Source organism: Telmatherina bonti (assembly GCF_933228915.1).
Source record: "Telmatherina bonti genome assembly, chromosome: 7".
NCBI classification, from domain to species: domain Eukaryota; kingdom Metazoa; phylum Chordata; class Actinopteri; order Atheriniformes; family Telmatherinidae; genus Telmatherina; species Telmatherina bonti.
Window position 1 is genome coordinate 21,169,476 of NC_136625.1, and position 20,344 is coordinate 21,189,819.

Here is a 20,344-nt window from a genome sequence, read left to right on the forward strand (position 1 = left end):
AAGAAAAACAAGAGTACAATATCTAAGGAAGATTTAGAAAGAAAAAGAGAAATAGACAGAGAAAGCGAATAGACCAGAGTCAACATAAAACTGACTTTTGAGTACAAGTAGGATGCAAAGTGGGTGACATATGAGCTGTCATTACGGGGGACTCACTGTAAAATCTTCTTAAGTTTAGATGGGCTTTCTGTAATAAGTCTCTTTATAATTAAATAGGTGCTTATATTTGTTTATTTAAAACGCCTTAAGGTGGGGTTTACATTCTCCCATAAGTATTCTCACCAATGGCTCCAGCCAACAAAACCCGGTAAATCCCATAAATAATCCCAAAACAAACAAAATGCATCACTAAACCTAATCTTACTGTTCATTCATGTGCAGAACTGCCATAATCAATCTCATTTTCTACCCTAGCATCCAACTTACTCCCACTCAGCAGTCAAACCAACATGACCAACTTGCCTCAGCATGCACGAAAGATAATTGGTCTTTAATTTGCACTCACTGCTTTTGTTCTTTGGTTTGAAGCACAACATTAGCTCACAAAGGAAGAGCAGTGGCAGTGTACTCAAATCCAGAGCCCACCCATGGCATTAAGAGATGGCAGAGAAGTGTGATAAGCAAGGAGATCCAAAAAAAAAAAACAAGTTGCCAGGTCTATGGTGAACAAGTTCCAGCAGGTTTACGAAGGTCAGGATGTTGGGGGATTAGGGTGTGCCTGGCTCCCCCAGCTCCAGCCCCTGCAGGTAAGTGCTTGACTAGACAGTGTTGGTGCTGTCAGCCACGTTTACACACGCATCACCATTAGCTGGAACCTATTCCAAATGCCTTTCATTCAATTACCCTGAAAAGTGCTGAAAATAAATAAAGTGAACTCTCCATTTGCAAGCATAATACACTGGAGAAATAGCATGGTGTGTTAAAGCGCAATCAAGGAGGTGAGGTCTGTTTCTATTTCAAGAGCCACACCCTTCACCTGGCCTGCCTTGTATGGAATCTTCCACTTTGCACCACAAGATATAAGAGGCATCGTGGCATCAGACACAAGCTGTAGAAAAAACTATTTCATAATCCAGATATTTGGCAGTAAATGTTAAATCATAGCCTACATTCGTAAAGTGACCTCATAAGTTGTCTTCATATTTGAGTCTTCTGTGGTAAAAGCAGCTGGCAAAAACTTTGCATACTTATGTAACAAATAAAACTGACCAAAGCTCCAGTCACCTCATCTATTTGGAAGAAAGTTTGAGTGTGATTAGGGTGGCTATCTGCAACCTCCTTGCTTATATGTTCCATCACTGATTATATTGCTATGATCGATAACAGGATTGTGTTTAAATTCGTACCATTAGACAAAGAAATAAAACCTTTGTATTCTTTTTCTTTATCTTTTTAGACTTTAACACAAAGCTTCTCTCCACAATGTTCAATTCTAATCATAAGCTATAATAAGCTAAACCCAAAGCATATGAGTGTCTCAGTCAGAACTGATGCAGCATTATGAAGATGTATATTTGCATCATAATGAAGATGATGCAATCAACAAATGTAAACTCATTAAGGATCTTTTCTATCCATTTAGAAAAATTAGAAATTGGTATATGGTGAGGAAGGAAAAATACATAAAAGTCAGAAACATTATGCCTGCACACATATGTAAGCAATCAAGGCAGACCATCCTCCATATATGCACAAAAATACAACTGAAATGCTTGTTCGCTTAAACGTCTTTAACTCATCATTGACATGTGATGAAAACCTCCACTTTGGGGCATTTTTCTGATCTGCAAAACTTAACTTGAATGTCTAAAATCCACAAAGACAATTTTAAAATATGGTTTCCCGGGACTTAGGCACTAACTTTATCTAGTAGAGTTTAATCTTATCTAAGCCCAGCATGACAAAACATCTTTTTTTTTGCATGTTTGTAAAAAGCAGTCATGCATACAGTATTGTCTCATTGGGAGACTTTGGAAAGATTAATGATCTATTAATATGTTTGAAAACCTGAGTAATACCTGAAATGTGATAAACACTTCAATAAGTTTAGTTGTTGCAGGTTAACTGCTGTACTATCTTGTTACCTTAAACGTTATGAACTGCATTCAGCTACATTGTTTCCTTTTATTTTTATCTTCCAGTTTGCTTTCCTCAAAGAACTATGCACAATAATTAACAACCCTATCAACTGGCATAGTTCTGAAAGCAGAACAGATCTGTTTAATATCTTTGTTATCCACATCTAACAGCCATCAAATCGACTGGATGCCATCAGCTTGTGTTGTTCCAAATCACCCTTCATTCACACTTGGCAAGGCTGTGCATTTCATACTGTGGGATAACATGCCCACAGTGACATGGCTGGTGTAAAAAGTCCAGAGAAGGACAAGGCCACAGTTTGTTCTGGCCTTTTCCTGTCAGGGGCTCTGAATGTTTATGCTGTGGCTTTGACACTCATTCATGGCTGAAGAACTGAAATAAACAATCCATGAGAACTATTGAAAAAACAAAATAAAGAAAAATGCCACAGAAGAGGGTGCTGGGTATTTTTAGCTAGTTTATTTTGCAGCCCTGGAACTCTAGCATGTATTTTTCTCACATTTTTATGAGGTATTTTGAAGGAAATAAAAATGACAGTCCTGGGCCTGAGCAGATCTGTGCTCTTATAAAGCTCCCAAAATGCTCCCTAATTACCATTTTCTATCCCAAGGTCATAGTGGAATGCGTTCCAAAATGGATTATGTTCCCACTCTTTTTCTCCCACTCTCTTTACCCTATTTCTTTCCCATTTGTGCCCCTTTATTGGTTTCATTCTCATTCCTTCTTTTTCTAAATCTCTGCTTTGTTTTAATGACTTACACATGTCAACCAAGTGCTGTAGGAGCAGCACTGTGACAAAATGAAATGCCCCCGTGCTTTGTCCCATGCTTCAATCACAAAGTTCTGTTTATAGTACACAACTCCAACCCTCTGCCAACCCACACTGTCAGGATAACTCGTTTTAATGTCTCTGAGAGCATTTGTAAGGGCTACCAAGTATCACAATGAAAAAGTATGATGAATGTTGAGTGGCTAGATATATTTCTATAATATTACATATTTATAGATATATGTATATATTTACATATAAAACAAAAATAATAGCTATGGTTCAACAAGTGACTGCTAATTGGGAATTTAAAGCGTTCATATGAACCTGCATGGTTTATGTTGACAGAAAGGTATGCAAGCGGGTGTGAACGAAGGTGCGCATCTTGTTTCCAAAGAAGCCGATTTCTGGGTAAGCTTCTGTGATCTAAGGAGACATGTACATGTCATAAGCTATGGCTGCCTGAACAGCAAAGCCCTAAGGCTACAAATACTGCAAATTAGCTGTAGCTCAAACAAAAGAGACAATCTCTTGTTCTCCATCATTTAACCACTGGCTGAAGACTGCAAAGAATAATGGACAAAGCCTGGCCCATTTCTATTTGAGCTCTGAAGACTACTGGGTACAAGTATTCCACAATCACTGCCCCCATGTGTTTCACATTATAAAGGTCTTTGGTGCACCATAACCCACAATAGCAAGGAACCCTAAATTATAGCCAGTCAAGACACAATTCACAGAAGAAGACATTTAAAAACTAAGCCTGTGGACTGTGGAAGTCAGATGAAGCTGAGTTTAATTCAGATGCTTTGAATAATAGGCTACTCATTTACAGTCTGAAAAAAAGAGAAAAAAAAAGTTGAGTTTCTGCTCGAGTGTGAATGACTACCTTCTCTGTCCACAAAGTCCTAACTGCAGAGAAAGAAACACACACAGACGCACGCACACAAGCAGCAACACGCGCACACACATCTCTGGTTTGGGCCAAAGTAAATACAGAGAGCAGTGACTTGTTTGATGCTCTGAATATATGAGCAAAAATCAATTCAATTTGACTGAGCAAAGGACGAGAACGAGGGGGGCTGAAATGTACTCTGGAGTTTGGAGGTCTGATCATGCTTTTAGCACTGACCAAGCCGACTTTAAACCAACCCCCTCCTACTCCCTGAAAACGACCACACACACGCTATGCCTTACCTTATCAAGTGAAATCGAGAACTTTACTTCTTTCTTTTTCACCCTGTTTATTCAGAATGAGTGCGCTAATGTCCAAAGAGCCCTCCGTCCGTCAGACAGGCTTAGTGCGACGTGAGAGGCTCATTTCCCTCTGCTGGAATGTGCTCTCAGGCTGTTCAGAGGGCGCTTACTTCTCCCAGCTGGACCGGCTGATCTCTTTAACCCTTTTTCTGCGGTGGTAAAAACGGAAGACTTTACTTGCTTTCTGAACTGCTGCTCCTGCTGTTTCTGCTCAGCCTCCAGATCACTTCCTCTTGTCCAGGTTGCTGTTGGAGCCTCCTCAGAGTCTGGCATGGGACAGTCCTCCCACTGCGCCGCCGAGGCTGCCTCCCCTTGTCCCCTCCCTCTTCACTCCACCGCCCCTACCCTGAATCCCTCCATTTGTTCTCACCCTCACTCTTCACACTACAGAAACATCCTGCAGCAACCCCCCCTCCCCCCCAAAAAAAACAACATCTCACAAATGGATGCCTTGTGTAAAAGAAAATTATACTTTTAAAGTATTAAAACCAAGCTGTAAGTACGATGAAAACCAATAAATAAGTAAATAAATAAATAAAGGAAGAATCCTAAACATTTGTTTTGCATAAGAAATTTTCCTTTCCAACGTTTAATTAATGTTTTGTCTTTAACTAATATCATTACTGAGTAAATGTAGCCCTGTTTTTCACTCTAGATGCTAAAAAGGTTTTCAGGAGTATGGATTGGCCTCTTATTTTCAAGACCTCTTGGAAATGATTAAATGTAGCAGTTTCATACTGTAAAACCAAGGGCTCCAGTAAAGAAAAAAAAAGACACTCAATATAACCAACTTACGCATTGTAAATCTCACTTTTATTCCCCCATTTGTTTATTTGAGCATCATATACATGCAAATTTTATATACTGTTAACTACTATGAAGATGCTGCTTTTTAGTGTTAAGTAAAACAGCATGAACTTAGTTTTACATTATGTTCCTGTCAGAGAATTTCTTGCTCAAACAAAATTCATGCTCTACAGCTTCCTGGTGTTCATTTTTCTCATTTGTCATTTGGTCGTCAGCATTCAAGGAAGTTCTAATTCATTTCTAAATAACCATCATGAATTTGTTTAAAAGAAATAAACTGCTGCAATACACTTGACTCAAATTCTTTACATTAACAAGTTGCTGATCTTCCATGACTGATGTGTGTTAGAATGAGACATCTAAAGCCAGCAGGATGGTAGCTAACGTTGACTGGAGCACAACACCCCTAACTATATTTGCTTTAAGATAGATGCTTATTTGAGCTCGTCTTTTTAGTTCAAATTTATGTTTATCATTACATCTTTTCTTAATAAACATAAGTAACATTGTACCTTAAATCAGCTTACACTGTTACCTTGTGGGATTATTTGATTTTCTTTTTTTTTTTTAATGATTATGTTTATTACACATATATCTACCATAACCACATTTCAAGAATGAGCTGTTATGCATTGCAGATTTGAACAGTAGTCCAAATAGATGATAGTAAATGGTTTTTTGTTATCTGACTGATTAAACTAAGCGTGCCTTTCTTTTCCTATTCAGTATTATCTATGGAAACAATGGATTCTGAATGGATACAAATATTAGCATCTATTAAGAGTTCATCTAATGAGGCTGTTCATTGTAAGAGGCAGTGGTGTGAATGAATGAGTAAAAGAACTACATTAAAACTGCTTACAACTTTATTTGTAATTTTTCAACAAGTACATGTAAGGGGCATAAAAATTTCCTCCTAAATCATTATTTTGTCAAACACTTTTAAGCATAAAATCAATATTTGTTGTTAAAAATGTTGTCTAAAATTAAAAAATAAATGCATAAGCTGTATTAGTATTGGAAACAAGATATTTTGGTCAGCCGAAAAAGCAAAACAAAGGTTACATGTTACCTCAAGAAATGAAAAATATTCAGCACTAATGTATAATATCAAAAGCATGAAAAGTAATGAGCATTCAATATTGAGACACTAAATCCTAAAAAACACAAATCATCAAAACAGAAATAAATTCAGAATTAGATTAAAATTCAGATTCAGATTACATATTTCAACAAACTTAAATCTTTTGAATACTTGTGAATAGCAAAACACTTGATACTGAAGAAGGATGGAAACAAAAATAGTCAAATTGCAAAGCAGTTGGTGCTACTAACTCAACTAACATTTTTATCCTTTTCTAAGATATGCATTAGGAGTGAACATTAGAGCTATAGGTGGCACTGCTGGAGGAGAAGCTATAGGTGAAAGTAGAGGAGTAATCCACACTGCCTCTACGAGATCCACTCCTGGACCCAGTGCGGGAACCAGCCCTGGACCCAGAGCGAGATCCTGGGTTGGAGACGTTGTACGGGCTGCTAATACCTTTTGATGAAATGGAGGAAGCCTGAAGCATCTTCATGCCATTTCTTTCCTCCACCATACAGCTATCCATGGCTTCCTTGTATGAGATTTTCAGTTTAGTCTTAGGACAGGTCAGCATCTTCTGGTGGCTCCGGGAATCTTGCAGCTTCTGGGCACCTAGACCATCTAGCCAACCTCTGCGGATAACTTCCTCGATGGTGACACGACGTCCAGTGCCAGGCTCTATCAAGCCCCCTGTTAGATACTGAAACTCCAGAAATCTCTGGCCAGCCTCATAAGGCAGCCATGTCTCCTTTACTGCCTCAGCTGCAGACATCTTTCTTTTGGTCTTCACATCTTCAAAACCAATGTAAGCCTTCTGGGCTGGTTTCAGTTTTGCTGCCATGCTTTCATCAATGATGCTCTGATGGACAGCTTCTTCAAGAGATAGTCTCTCACCACTAGCAGGGTTGATGATGCCGCCTGTGCAAGCCTGGGCCTCCAACAGCCTTTGTGCTGTAATGGTGTCAACTATGCCTCTTCTGAGTGCCTCAGGAATAGTTATCTTTTCCAAGGTCTCTGTGTCAAAAATGGCCCCAATAGGGCTATGGTCATCAAACATTTCTGGGGGAGACACTGTAATTGAAATACTGTTGAAGCGTTTACGGACAGTAGGAGAAGATGGTGTGGCTTGAGTGGGGCTAGTGCAGGTGACCATGTCATCAACACTGCTGGCTGCAATGGTCAGCTCAGTGCTGCTGGTTCTGCTGATAATGCAGTCAGCAAACTGGGTCAAGGTTAGAGTTCCAGCCCGATACTCATCAAAAGACTTTTGGTCAATGACACCAGTGTCCAGGCATTCTTGAATGTCATACTGGGTTCCAGTTTTCCTATCCACAATCACCAAACGTGCAGAACCATCTGACCCTGTGATTGTGATTTCCTCCCACTCACACTCCTGTTCTGACAAGTCCAGGAAAGTATTATAGTCAATTAGCTCCCGGTGATATGCTTCTCTCACAGACATTTCAAGGCCAGTGTCAGGGTCAACGATTACAACCCGCCTCTTCCGGAGAACATTGGTGCGGCTTTCCTGTGACTTCTTGGCCTTCCTCTTGTCACTAAGGGGCAGCAGGATTAGGCCAGTTTTGGGATCTGTGATACACCTTTCCTTTAACTGAAGATAGGTCAAGTTTTCCTTGGTATTTGGGTCAAAGAACCCTTTGGTGTCATCTCCTTCATAGGTTAAGATTTCATTCATTTCCTCATCAAAATATCCTTTTTTATAGGCAACAGAAACATCAATACGGTGGCTCTCTACAGGATCAATAATCCCACCACTTGCAATCTGAGCCTCAAGCAGCCGGACTCCGTGACCTTTCTCAATAAGATCTCTCTCAATAGCCTGAAAAAGGGAGATAGTCTTTCCTGTAGATGGATCTCTGTATCCAGTTACAGCCTTTTCTGCAGACAACAACTTGTTTTTAAACTCCTTTCCTATGAGGCCCCTCTTTGAGGCCTCCTCCACTGTCAAGAAGACGTTGTTAACAGGATCAACAATGAAGCCAGATGCAGCTTGAGCCTCAAGAAGCTCCAGGGTGGTTCCTCTCATGAGAAGACCTTCCTTCATTGCCTGATAAAGAGGCATTATTCTGTCATTGGCCTCATCATAGATACCTGCAATACATGTAGAGCCATAGAGATAGGACTTTAGCTTCTCTTCAATGTCTCTGCTCGTGAGTTTGCCCTGACTGAGCTTCTGCAGGTCAGTTTCATCCAGCAGTTCAGATTTTACTAGATCTGTGACAGAGACTTCACCACGGATGCCCTTTACTGTCATGGGTTTTTCTGGACCGCGGAGCAGGAGCAAGCCAGACACAGGTTCTATTGCACACTTCTTTCTGAGGTCATTGTAACTTATTCCCTCCCCCGTTGCAGGATCCAGATAGCAGGTGGGCTTTTTATTCAAAGCCCTGTAGAGATCCTCATCTATAAGATTGCGATCCAAGGCCAAATCCTTTGGCAGGAAAACACTCAGGACAGGGTCCAATATTCCTCCAACAGACTCCTGAGCCTGGAGCAGGCGAACAGCTGTCTCCTTGTCTATGCGATTATTTTTGAATGCCTGTCCTACAGACAAAACTTTACCAGTGTATGGATCTTTGAAGCCTGAGCTAGCTGCTTCAGCTGTTACCAAGGTGTCTCTGTCTTCTGTGTCTACAGTCCCTCTAGTACAGGCAGCATCCACCGACATTCTCTCATTAAATACAGGGTCCACAATGTAACCTGTTGCGGCTTGAGCTTCGAGAAGCCTAAGAGCACTCTCTGGGCTAAGGAGATTCTTGTGTTTGGCTTCAGTGAATGGCATTTTTCCTTGAGAACCTGTTGTCATTCCAGCAATAACACCTGTACCCTTTAGATTGAGCTGGATGTCTATAGCTACTTCATCTACTGTCTTTTTTCCTTTCAGGAGCTCATCCAGGGTGGCTTTACTGATTACACCGCAGTCACAAAGCTGGTGGGCTGTGACTTTGCGGCGCACCCCATCAAATACAAGCTTTGATGGATCAATTTTAAGGACATTCTCATCTGTCTGGGTTTGCCTACTCAGACTGCTTGGTCTCTGCTTTAATCTTTGTATCTCTCTCTCCAGGGAATCTCTTTTTAAAGCCAGCTCCGATGCCTCCTTTTCTGAGATCAACAGGCGGCTCTTGTACTTCTCCTCGACACTCCTCAGCTCCTTCATGAGTCTCTCAATCTCATTCTTCAGGGACAGCCTCTCTCGATCAGCCTTGTCCCTGTCTGATTCGCACTGCCTAATCTTGCTGTCTTTCAATTCATATTGGCTTTTCATAAGGTTGAACTCATTAAGGATGGAATTCTTTTCATCCTGCAGACGCTGCTTGTTGCGAGTCTCAGACTCTAGAGAGAGCTTGATGCGGGCCAGCTCTTCTTCCACTCGGTGCTGGCGGTTCTTGTCCTGCTCCATCATTTTTAGCTTGGATTGCAAACTATCCCTTTCCAGCAGAAGCTGGCTGTATTGAGTTTGTGACTCGTGCACCATCATGGATGTCTGTGGAGAAATAAGGGGAACACTATTATGTGATATATCATCATCCATCCATCAATATATGCAAAATATCACCAAAGATAAAGTATAGTTATGTCTTGTATTTATAGGTTTGCATACATTTTCCTACATGTTAGTGTAGTGTTCATTATTGTACTTGGAACTGTGGCATGAGTGAAGTTAAGTGACATAAAACATTAAAATGTGACATAAAACATTATTAAAATGTGGAATTACATGCACATCTAAGCAGAAGCATTTGTACATAAGTAAATCTCATGCTCAATCAATGTCAAAAGTTTTAGTCTTTTCAGAGATATTGTAGAACTACTTTGAGATCAGGATCAGGTTTAAAGCACATACAGCCAACCATGCAAGCAGCACTATGATTTAGTTGCATTATGAAGAGAAGATCCTTCAGTGCGATCAAAAATACCTCAATCGACTGCTTTTGGAATTTTTCTATTTCCATTTTAAGTTTTTCTCTCTCCTTGGTCAGGTCACCGATGAGAGTCTGGAGTTCTGCTGTCCTCTTGGTGCTAGTCTGAAGCTGGACATGCAAGGCTGAAATCTGTGAGGTACTTTGTCCATCGGCAGCATCTTTGTTCGCCTTCAGCTCATCCCTCTCTTGTCTTACTGTCCTCAGCTCTTCCTCTAACTTCAGTCTCTCCTTTGTTAGCTTCTGAGTCAAAGTCTTCAGCTTTTCAATCTCTGTGGTGTAATCATTAAGTTGGCGACTCTTCTCTTCAATGGTCTTATACAGGCTTTCATTACGTTGGTTAAGCTCATGAATTCGAACCAGTTCCTGCTGAAGCTTCTGTTTCAGTGTTTTTAGCTCAGCTGTGACAGCTGCCAGTTCCTCTTTGGTGGCTTTGTGATCTCTCAGGCTCTTGTCCAGCGCCTCCTGGAGAGCCCTGAGGTCCTGCTCATACTTTCGCCCAGAGTTGGAGGCCTCAATCTGAACAGATTTCAGCGAGGTAATTGTGGTGGTGTGCTCTCTGCAGGTATGTGTCATCCTTTCCAACTCAGCTTCCATTCGCTTTCTACGGGTGAACTCCTCTTGTGTTGATTTCTTTTGCTTTTCCAACTCGGCTTCCATCCCATCCAGAGAACACTGAAGTTCCCGGATGCGGCTCTGCAGCCGGATTGAGCTCTGTTCAGCCTTGGTTTTCTCAGTGGTCTGCTTTTCCAGCTCTACTCTGGTGATGCGGATCTCCTGCTCAGACACTTTCAGCTTGTTAATTGCCTCAAGGTAGGAGGTGTTCTTCGCTCTCAGTTCAGCTTCAGCTTGTTTCAGGTGACTGACTTCCAATTCCAGAGCCCTTCTCCTCTTCCCTTCTTCCTCTAGGTTCAGTGTTAACATGGTTATCTGTTTGGACTTTTCCTGATTGGTTTTGTTGACTTCTTTTAATTTCATCTCATCTTCTCCTCTCTGTTGCACGAGTGTTCTCAGCTGCACTTCCAGCTCACTGCGCATCCTTGCCTCTTGTGTAACTGAGGCCCTCTGCTGGCTGATCTCCTTCTCTGCCTTGATTTTCTGTTCCTCTGTGAGAGCAACGGACTGCCTCAGTCTCCACAGCTCCTCCTCTAAATCTCTCTTCTCAGCAGTGAGTCTGTCCACTTGCAGCCTCAGTTCTGCCACATCTTCTTCTTTCTGTTGTGAGGCTTTTAGAATGGTGGTCTTGGTAACGTGGATCTCTGTCTCGTATGTCTGCTTTAGTTGGTTAATCTCCTGGGTGCACTGTGTTCTTACCTTTGAGATATCTGATTCAGCATTTCGCCGACGTGATGCCTCCTCATCTAGCTGTATCTTCAGCCTCTCCAGTTCACGTTCCTTGTCCTTCACTGACTTCTCTAAGTCAATCTTCTTCCAGTTGAGCTCTTCCAGTTCTTTCTGTCTGCGGCGCACAGCCGCCTCATACTCTTCTTGCTGGCTGTTGTAGCGCTCTTCTGCCAGCCTCCTTTTCCTCTTTTCCTCATCCAGCTGGTATTTAATGCGGGTCAGCTGATCATTCAGATCTTGAAGTTGGTTTTGTGTACTGTCCAGGCTTTCCCTTGCTACATTAGCTTGCATTGCTGTGGTTCTCTTCACCTCCTCTAGAGAAATAAGTTCATCTTTTGACTGAGTGAGTTCCAGCTTGTAGCTGGCCAAAACATCCTCCAGAGACTTGTTTTTCTGGTTGCGATCCTGGAGATCCTCCTTAAGACGCCTCATTTCTTCCTCCAGCATCTCAATCCTGGTGTTTCTTAACTGAGAAAAGAATCCAGTGTAGAAAATGCATCAGTCACCTGCTTTCATATGATTGGACAAAGCTATATAACCACTTAAACTTTGCTTCTCACAATACTGAATTGTACTTTTTTACAAAAACAAATCCAATACTTACCTTTAGCTCTTCCATGCTTTTTAGCAACTCCCCAAGGAACTTGTAGTAGTCACCAGAGCGGGTAAGTAGCTCTATGTAACGAGCCTGGAGGTCAGCAGCCTGGTGGATTTTATTAGATAATGAATACAGATGTTGAGCAAGGCAAGTTTTTTTTTTATTGCATTTCACTATATTTGTAATAACACATGTAATTAAATAATTAACATTGTCAGCAGAATTTGGGCTTAAAATACAAATGAAACATTCACTTTTTCACTAAAAACAATGTTCTAAATATTTAATAATCAATATTAATCACAAACAAAGAAGACTGATTTGAAATAAATCTAATGCTCATACCTCTTCTCTGACCACAGAAGCAGGGGACTGCAGCATAGCTCTCTTGATATGAATATTAAGCAGAGTTTCCAGTCCTGAACTGAAGGAAGCAAGCTGCAGCTCATAGTCCTGAAAACACACAATACCATTATAACCACATTAGCATTTTGGTAAGACGCAGAATTCTATTTTAAATTGAATGAAAATGTACACTGTGCATGACTACCAACCTTTATTGAGGCAGCACAGGTGTCTGCACTTTTATGCACATCTTCTACCTTATCCTTCTTGCCTTTAACTTCATTGTGAAGTGCCTGTACAAAAGACAACAAGAAAGTTTGTCCAGTCTGTCCTGCTTCTAATCGGAAATTATGTTCTACAAAAAAAATGCCTCACTTTAAATTTTGTAAACCATCTGAAGAACAACTGCCAGTTGGTAAGACTTCACTCATTTGCTGCTGTACAAAATGTTTAACATTCACATATCCTCACAGCTATGAAGATCTCAGTCAAAATAAAAAATTTAAAAAAAAAAGCCAACATCCTTCAATTCAAAACCAGCCCTTTTTAAATCTTGTTATTGAAAACAAAAAGTTGGTGTAAATAAGGAAAAACATGCCTTTTGTTGGTTCAGGTGGTCCATTAGGGTCTGGATGTCGCTGAGCTTAACCGTCTGAAGGGTGTCTTGGCGTTTCCTGGCATTGTCTAGCCACTGCTCCAGGGAAGTGCGGTTCTGCTGATATTGTATTAGCTGTGTCTCCTGCTTGTGCAAGTCGTTCACTCTGAGGTGGAAAGAATGTGAGGAAGAGGAAGGGATGAAAGGATATTTTCGGTGAAGTTACCAGCAATGACGAAAGTGCATTTGTGCCAACTTTACAGCTGTACCTTCTATCAATCTCTGTTTGGATGCGGTGCCAGCGATCACTCATCTGGTTGACTAGGTCAGAGTACTTGGACAAATCGACGTCACACTTGTGAAAGGAATCAGAAATCTGACCGTTCCAGTGAACTGCTTTAGCCAGCTCAGACTCCATAGCTGTCAGCAGGTCGCGTTTTTGCTCCAGTTCATTCTTCATTTGCTTTAACAGAGAATAACACAAAAATGTTATCAAATGGTTTTTATGAGATATTGAGTTCAAATGAATAGCAATACAGAAAAAAATCAACTAATGTCGTCTTAAAAGACTTTTTAAAAAATTGAAATTGTCAGATGCATTGACATATCTGAAAATCTGCATTTCCCAAACACTGAAGCTGCAGAAAAAGGGATAAAAACATAAATAAGAAAAATGTTTCAAACCTTTAGTGTCCTCTGATAGTTCTCCACCTCTCTGACATCCAGTGAGCTGGTTTCTTTCTCAGTTAGCCGGGCCTCATGGACTTTAATGATGTCTTCAGTCTGGAGAAGGCTTTGAAGCAAGCCCTTGAGTGCAGTCAGTCTGTTGCAGACACAGTCATTACATGGAGTGCTTTCTACTCCTATATGTTGCCTCAGTTTCTCTTCTAAACCATTGTTTTGTGCATCCCTCTCTAAAATATGGCAATAAATGAAAAAAAAAAGGTTATTCTAAAATAACATACCTCTGAAGGTAGGCTGAGTAGAGACCCTGCAGGCCTCCCACTTTTTGGTTGATGATTTCCAGTTCAGAGCGGAGGAACTTGGCCTGATCTGAGTCCGCAGGTATCCCCTTAAGCTGCTTTGTAATCATTTCTCTCAGGTGGAGATACTCGTCATGAACCGACTCCAGATCCTGGTGCACACCCTGGAAAGCAAAGGAATGTGGCATTTAGCTAAAAGCGGAAAGGAAGTTTGTAATTTTCTTGAGACTAAAACTGGACAGATAAATTGAACTATTCCATGAATAAATCGAAGGCAAACCTGGAGCTTCTGAATATGCACTGAACACTTGTGCACACTGTTATCACCCAGTGGAATGTGGAGATGACCGGTGAGACCAGATTCAACCATCTCCAGCCTACGCCGAAGTTCTTGCAGACTGCTGAGCACTGTAAGGCTGATAGTAGAAGTGGCTGGTGGAGGTTGGGACTTGACTTTGGTGACCGTTGTAGAAGTGACCTTCTTAATTTCTTGTTTTGGCTCAGTCTTCACCTGCTCTTCTCCTTTACCCAGAAAGTGGAAAAAGAGAAATGTTGAACTTAACTTAAAAAAACTTTTCTTTTTTTTTTTAACATTTTTTTTTTTTTTTTTTTTTTTTTAGCATTTTCACACTACAAATTTTAAGTAATTCTGCATGTATAAGTCTTTTTTGTGTAATTACTTGATGTACATCTTGGATTAAAGTCTAATTTGCTGTACTGTACAAAACTTAATGTTTCTTTTGTGTATTCCGAGATCACTTGACATCCCCTGCTTGAATGTACTGAGAGCATTTAGGACAGGGGTCACCAGCTCTGGTCCTTGAGGGCTACCATCCTGCAGGTTTTAATGTTTCTTTGCTTCAACACACTCGACCCAAATAAATGGTTCACTAACAGGCAGGTGCAGAAGATGACAACACGTTGTTGGAAGAATTTAAATCAAGTGTGTTGTACCTAGGAAACTTTAAAACAGGACGGCAGGACGGTAGTCCTCGATGAACGGAGTTAATGACCCCAATTTAAGATGATGTAGCTTGATATATTAAAATGAGTCGTCTAAGGAAGTGCTTGGTACTCAAAATATCACACATGACCTCCCATAAATTTTTCCCAAAAGCTACTTACTGTGCAGATCTAATTTTTTTTCTTATTTGCTTTTCCATAGCATTTGCATTTATTTCCTCTGTCTTTAAAATGGGTCAGAAATATTTGGAATTCATATATATTTATTGTCAAACAGGCAGGTAAAGGCCAAAACCACTATTGTGCCAGAACTGACAAATGGCTATGTGTGCACCTGTAAAAGAGGTTGTGTTTTCAGGGTGACAGTAACGGTGTGACTTAAATGGTGTACTAAATAGAGGAAGTCTTAGACTAAGCCAAAGACAAGTTACACCTACTGTAAGTAGGAAGCTGGATAATCAGAGTATCATAATGTTGCTGGGCTTTGTCAAAGTGGCCCTGGATGGTTTTCTTGTCATCCTCCCCAAATATTTCAGAGCCTTGACTTGTACGCAGGAACTCCTGGTAGTGGGTCTCCAGTCTTTTGATGACACTGCGATACTCCTCGGGACGCATTTTTGACAGCTGCCAAACAAATGGGATGAATTAGATTAGGCAAAAAGCACAGTAAGGGAGTAAAACCCAGCTTCAGATAACACCAGTAATATTGAAAACAGTATGCATTTAGAATCTTACCATACTAAGGGTGAGGGAGTTGATATAATTGATGTCTTTGACGCAGTACTGCCAGGACATGAGACTCTTGATGTTGATGTAGAGCTGATTCCAAATGCCCATAATAGCTTCATAGTACTGCTCATTTCTGAAAGCAGCACAAGAAAACAGCAAATCTTCATGAGAAACCTTCAACTTAATAATCATGTCTAAATGACTAGACATAATGATCCAAAAAGTATCAAATACGTTTCACGAGATATTGTATACCATGTCTGTACAACAATTAAAATAAATCCACCCTTAGCAGACAATGCTTCAGCAGGCCTAACCAACACCTTAGTGGGATTTTCTGTAACCACATCTGATTTGCATTCTTCCCCATCACTGTATATTTCTTACTTGTTGGCAAGGCCAATGCTGAGTGGGTTTGGGGGTGGGATGAGCAGACACACTGAGGGGATCAGCATGTCGAGACCTCCAGGTCCCGTCACGAGCCACTTGCTGCGCTGTGAGTTGTCTTTCAAGATGCCCTCATTCCCTTTTAATATACCTTTCTGAAATACAAGACAGACCATTTCTACTCTGTTTGTGTCTATATACTTATGTCTGTAAAGGTATGTGTGTGAAGGAGAAGGAGAAGCTGTGTGCCCCACCTGGTCCTGTTTGAAATCACATAAGGCCTGGACCATGACAGGGCTGCTGCTCTTCTCCTCTGGGTTACGAGGTTTCAGCCGAACGATGGACTTGGACTTGTTGACCAGACTCGTAACCTGCCTCTTGTTCTCCATGATGCGTTCTTTCTCTTTCTGTAATGAAAACCAGAACATGCGTTTTTAACTGCACTCAAAATGTCACAAGATGAATGAAGATATCCTGAAGGATTTAATCCAGAGTGTTTCAGCTGCCTGACAGCAGAAGCAAATCGCTGAAAGCCATGACATACAACAGAACTAGTTGTTTTCTTGTGCAGCTTCATAGCTGCAGGGGAAAACATGAAGATTAGTCTCTGCACTTAACAGTAATAGAGTATAATAATACCTCAAGTAATTTAAGGAGTTCAGTGAGGTTTTCCAGTGAGGTGTTCTTGTCACAGGTGAATTTGCTTCGGATCGTCTCGTGCTCCTTCTGTAGCTTTGCATAAGTCTCATTGGCCTCCTTGAAAAACTGAAAATGGGCATAAAAAGTTTGCTCACATATAAAAATACAGGATACTATTTCCATAAGACATAATGAGACCGAGCACTTACTTGACTGTAGGCACTGTTCTCCTTCAGATGAACATGGATGCATTTAGTAATTTGAAGAAGCCAGCTCCACTGAGTCTGGAGGGTGTCCATGTAAGCCTATGAGCGAACATAGAACCATCAATAAAAAAAAAACCCCAACGAAAATTAGACTTTAGATGCTGCAGAAAAAGCATAAGAACTTACCTCAATCTTATCTGAGGCTGGGTGGTTGTTGGCCAAGAGGCCATCTGCTCTCACTTTCAGCTTGTTTAACTCCTTCTCCTTCTCTTCCAAGTCCCTCATCAGTCTCTGTTAGACAGACAGAAAGCAAGGATAGCATGGTAGAGTTGCATGGTAGACAGTTTTGAGCAATGTACTGAAGATGTTAATAAAAAAAAAAGGGTTCAGTGTGACAGTCTTACAGAGTAACTCTCCTGTTTCCTGGGGATGTATTGGTCGATGTTCTTGTCTCCCCAGTCAAACACAAGCTCCTCCTCCTCTCTGTCATTCACCCACATGATGGCTCTGGAAATCTCCTCGATGATGCTCTGAAGCTCACGCAGCTGATTCAGGCGGCTGTTTGACAATTTCTAGAGCAAATGGAAAGCACATGAATATAATATCAATGATGATAACGCACACAGATGCTACATGTAGCAAAATAAAACTCTTGTCTACCTGCAGACTCTCCCATTCTTGTTCCAGGATGGCAAGATGGTATTTGTCATTCCCTCCCATCTAAAAAAAAAAAAACCAACAAAAAAACAAATAAAAGATCATTTTTGTTTTTTAATAGCTAATAAAAGAACCATCAAGAATGTCAAAACAGGAACCATCCATGGAGAAAGACAACTTACCAGTTCATCTCTGGCACGGTCCACTTCTGTGCTTCTTTGGATGGAGCTGTGGAATTTGTTGTGGTTCATGATTTGCTTGTCTATGGCAGCGGAGTCTTCTCCCCATTGAGCTGTCTCGATCATGCGCTAGAAAATGTTGAGTGACATCTTATTACACTCTGAAATGCAGAAGCTGTTTATAAAATTCAACAATCCGTCGGCATCCCTCCTACAGATGTAGCACCTAGCCCTGTTGCGAGCTCATTCATTCCCTGCCTTATATTTATGAATGATAATGCCACTAAAAAAAAAAAAGCTTAGAAAAGGCAAGGATTACACCAGTATTATGATTTATTCTTAAATCCAAAACTTTTCAATTGTCTCCTCCTCTTCACCCTCTAGATGTCAGCATATAACCATGAAGTTACTGTTAAGTAGGAAACTATTCCAACTATGAAGCCCCCCCCCCCCAACACACACACACACACACACACACACACAGCTTTGATAGGCATTCTGCCAACAAACAAACCTGAGGCTGTCTCTACTTCATTTTTCCCTTAAGCCTTTTGTTCTCTCCCCACTCCTGTTTCCTTTATAAATACTTGTCTCTAGCTGTGCAGGACAAACCCAGCCGTCGGTACTACAACTAAGTGTTAACTATCAATGAATTTATGTACTGAAGAGTCAGTGTGACAGGCAGAAAAAACATGTTTTTTCCTGGTTTGTAGCTCTATTACAAAGACTGTGGCAGTTAATATGTAAAGAAGGGTTTCTACATGTGGGAGAATAGGAAAATTAATGGTGATACACAGGGAGGCGAGGCTGAGAGTGATGACAGAATGACAGGGTGTGTTTTTGTTAGGGTTGGGTCGGGAGGGAAGAAGGGCGTTTTCGCATGAACATGCTAAAGACTGACTGAACTGCACTATCCCGTAACAGCTGACTCAGTGGAGAGCGTAAGATTTCACACTCATTTACTTCTTCTTTCCTGATTGTTTCAACGGCTACTTTATTGTCATTGCCATCACTCTCTGTTCATGCTCCATTTATTTCTACCCTCCTCTCAGCGTGTCTCTTTCTCGAATGCCAACTCTCTCTCTCTCTCTCTCTGTGTCTCGCTCTCTTTCACTCTCCTCTTCTTTGTTTCAGTCATACTGCAACTCTCATGACCTCCTTCACCCACGGATCAGGTTTTAGTCGCAACTCCAAGTGGTTTCAGTTACATTGGATTAGAACAAGTGATAGCTGAAAACATCTCCTCTACCCCCTGCTGCATGAAAATGAACAGTGCACACCAGAACATACATGTGTTTATAATTTTCCAACTGGGAAAAACATGTTCAAAATTGCTAAACTGTGGGACGTAGGTTTAGTTAGAGGGTGATGCTGTTATTACGTACGTCAGGTAGGAGTACGGCTGCTGAAAGCAATGTATGAAATCCTTGTTGGTGAAATTGGTAACAGCAACATAACTGCAAAAATGTGCGATTTAAAATAATATTTTGCTTATTTGCAATAATATCTATTCTGTTTAGCTATTTCTCTTTTATTTGTTAGGTGGATTTACTTTTTTTTTCTAAAGGAGCTCACCTTCTGTTGAGTAATCCAAGCCATTGCATCATTAAAAAGCCGTCCCCCATCACTGCCCACACTGCCTCTTTTCCCTCTTATTGTAGAAGAACTGACCAGTTTCTGTTGGACAGCGGCATGCATGTGCTGGAACTGTTCGACACTGTGGAGATGTGTGAGGTTGCATTTAATAATAAAATGACATTCCGAAGTCAAAGTGCAATCAAACCTGCAGGCTGCAAAAACACAAATACTGAGTTTTGTCTTACTGTGCAAAAACATCATTTTGAACATGCAGCTGATGCAGATCTCTGCCACAGCCCTTCAGCTGTTCGATGGTTTCTGCGATGATGCCAAGCAACCTGTTTGCTTCCATGGCTGGTCCCCCCTACAAAACACAGAATGCATATGCACTGAGCCCTGCAAAATAATGCTTTGTATGTGTAGCTGTGCAGTTGTCAAAATAAGTTCTTGCATTAAGCACACTTAATTGATAAATCTATGTTCCACTGGTTACTTACACTGCTGACAATCATCTTTGCTCTGTCCAGTAATTCCTGACACTGGTTCATCAGGTAATAAGCTCTCTGTTGTATTACCTGTACACTACAGAAGGGGGAAAGAAAGATGTTTCCATATTTTAACTATTTTTATAACAAAAAACAAATCAATTTAAAAATTAAAAAAAAAAAAAAAAAAAAAACAACAAAAAAACATAGTGTAAAATTAAAAGGTAAGTTAATAGGTCACTACACTGCAATAAGGCTTGTTTATGGTCACAGAGAAACAGAAAATGTCTGACCAAAGTTTCTTCAAGAAAAAATGAACTCAGACTCAATACTCCTCATTAAAACTGATTTTTGAATTAATATAAAATCCAAAATATATCCATTATAAACGTTTGAAAATCTTCCTATGAGTAATAGGTCACCGAAGGGTCACTGAGGCTAAATACAAAACAGATGTCTGATGTCATTTCTACTTTTTTCTCTGTAAAGAACTCTAAAATTCCCAAAACCTTATCCAATAGCCTACTTTACTTTAACATTTCCTTTAAGTTAAAGTGAAAGTTTTATTTTATTAAAGTAGAGGTATGACAGCCTGACATCAGCGGGAGAACATGAAAGGGGTGTGTTCGAATACTTTCTTTGTTACAGCACTGGGCAACATTTCAGGAACGACACTGAGTTTTGCTAAAATA

The 20,344-nt window shown here is 40.6% G+C and overlaps 2 protein-coding genes across 3 annotated transcripts in view; both read right to left on the reverse strand.

The window, feature by feature from the left end:
- Positions 1-4,082, reverse strand: part of LOC306758968 (tensin-3-like) — a 34,070-nt gene extending 29,988 nt beyond the window's left edge. The window contains exon 1 of the mRNA XM_079244428.1: positions 4,067-4,082. The gene's annotated coding sequence lies outside the window, so the exon portion shown is untranslated. The remainder of the gene's footprint in view (positions 1-4,066) is intronic.
- A 1,754-nt stretch (positions 4,083-5,836) lies between these two features.
- On the reverse strand, positions 5,837-19,696 carry dspa (desmoplakin a). Of its 2 annotated transcripts, none has more exons than XM_079243432.1 (23): positions 19,665-19,696; positions 19,413-19,531; positions 19,165-19,306; positions 17,593-17,718; positions 17,414-17,473; positions 17,158-17,325; positions 16,940-17,044; positions 16,757-16,852; positions 16,548-16,673; positions 16,163-16,315; positions 15,909-16,063; positions 15,528-15,654; positions 15,230-15,416; positions 14,110-14,351; positions 13,812-13,993; positions 13,531-13,669; positions 13,116-13,309; positions 12,850-13,012; positions 12,461-12,544; positions 12,252-12,359; positions 11,913-12,011; positions 11,279-11,776; positions 5,837-9,528 (listed from the first exon to the last, which is right to left on the reverse strand). In XM_079243432.1, exons 1-23 carry the CDS (start codon positions 19,677-19,679, stop codon positions 6,304-6,306), a joined length of 6,513 nt encoding a protein of 2,170 aa, XP_079099558.1. In that variant the 5' UTR covers positions 19,680-19,696; the 3' UTR covers positions 5,837-6,303. The 2 variants fall into 2 exon arrangements, with proteins under 2 accessions (XP_079099558.1, XP_079099557.1); XM_079243431.1 differs by having other exon boundaries at positions 9,962-11,776.
- Positions 19,697-20,344: the final 648 nt, after the last annotated feature.

Excerpts from the sequence above, each read along its gene's own strand:
- dspa (XM_079243431.1), bottom strand. Across the intron at positions 16,674-16,756 it reads AGAACAGTGCCTACAGTCAA|TTTTTCAAGGAGGCCAATGA; the intron begins GTAAGTGCTCGG and ends GCCCATTTTCAG. Across the intron at positions 11,777-11,912 it reads AAAGCATGGAAGAGCTAAAG|TTAAGAAACACCAGGATTGA; the intron begins GTAAGTATTGGA and ends TTCTTTTCTCAG.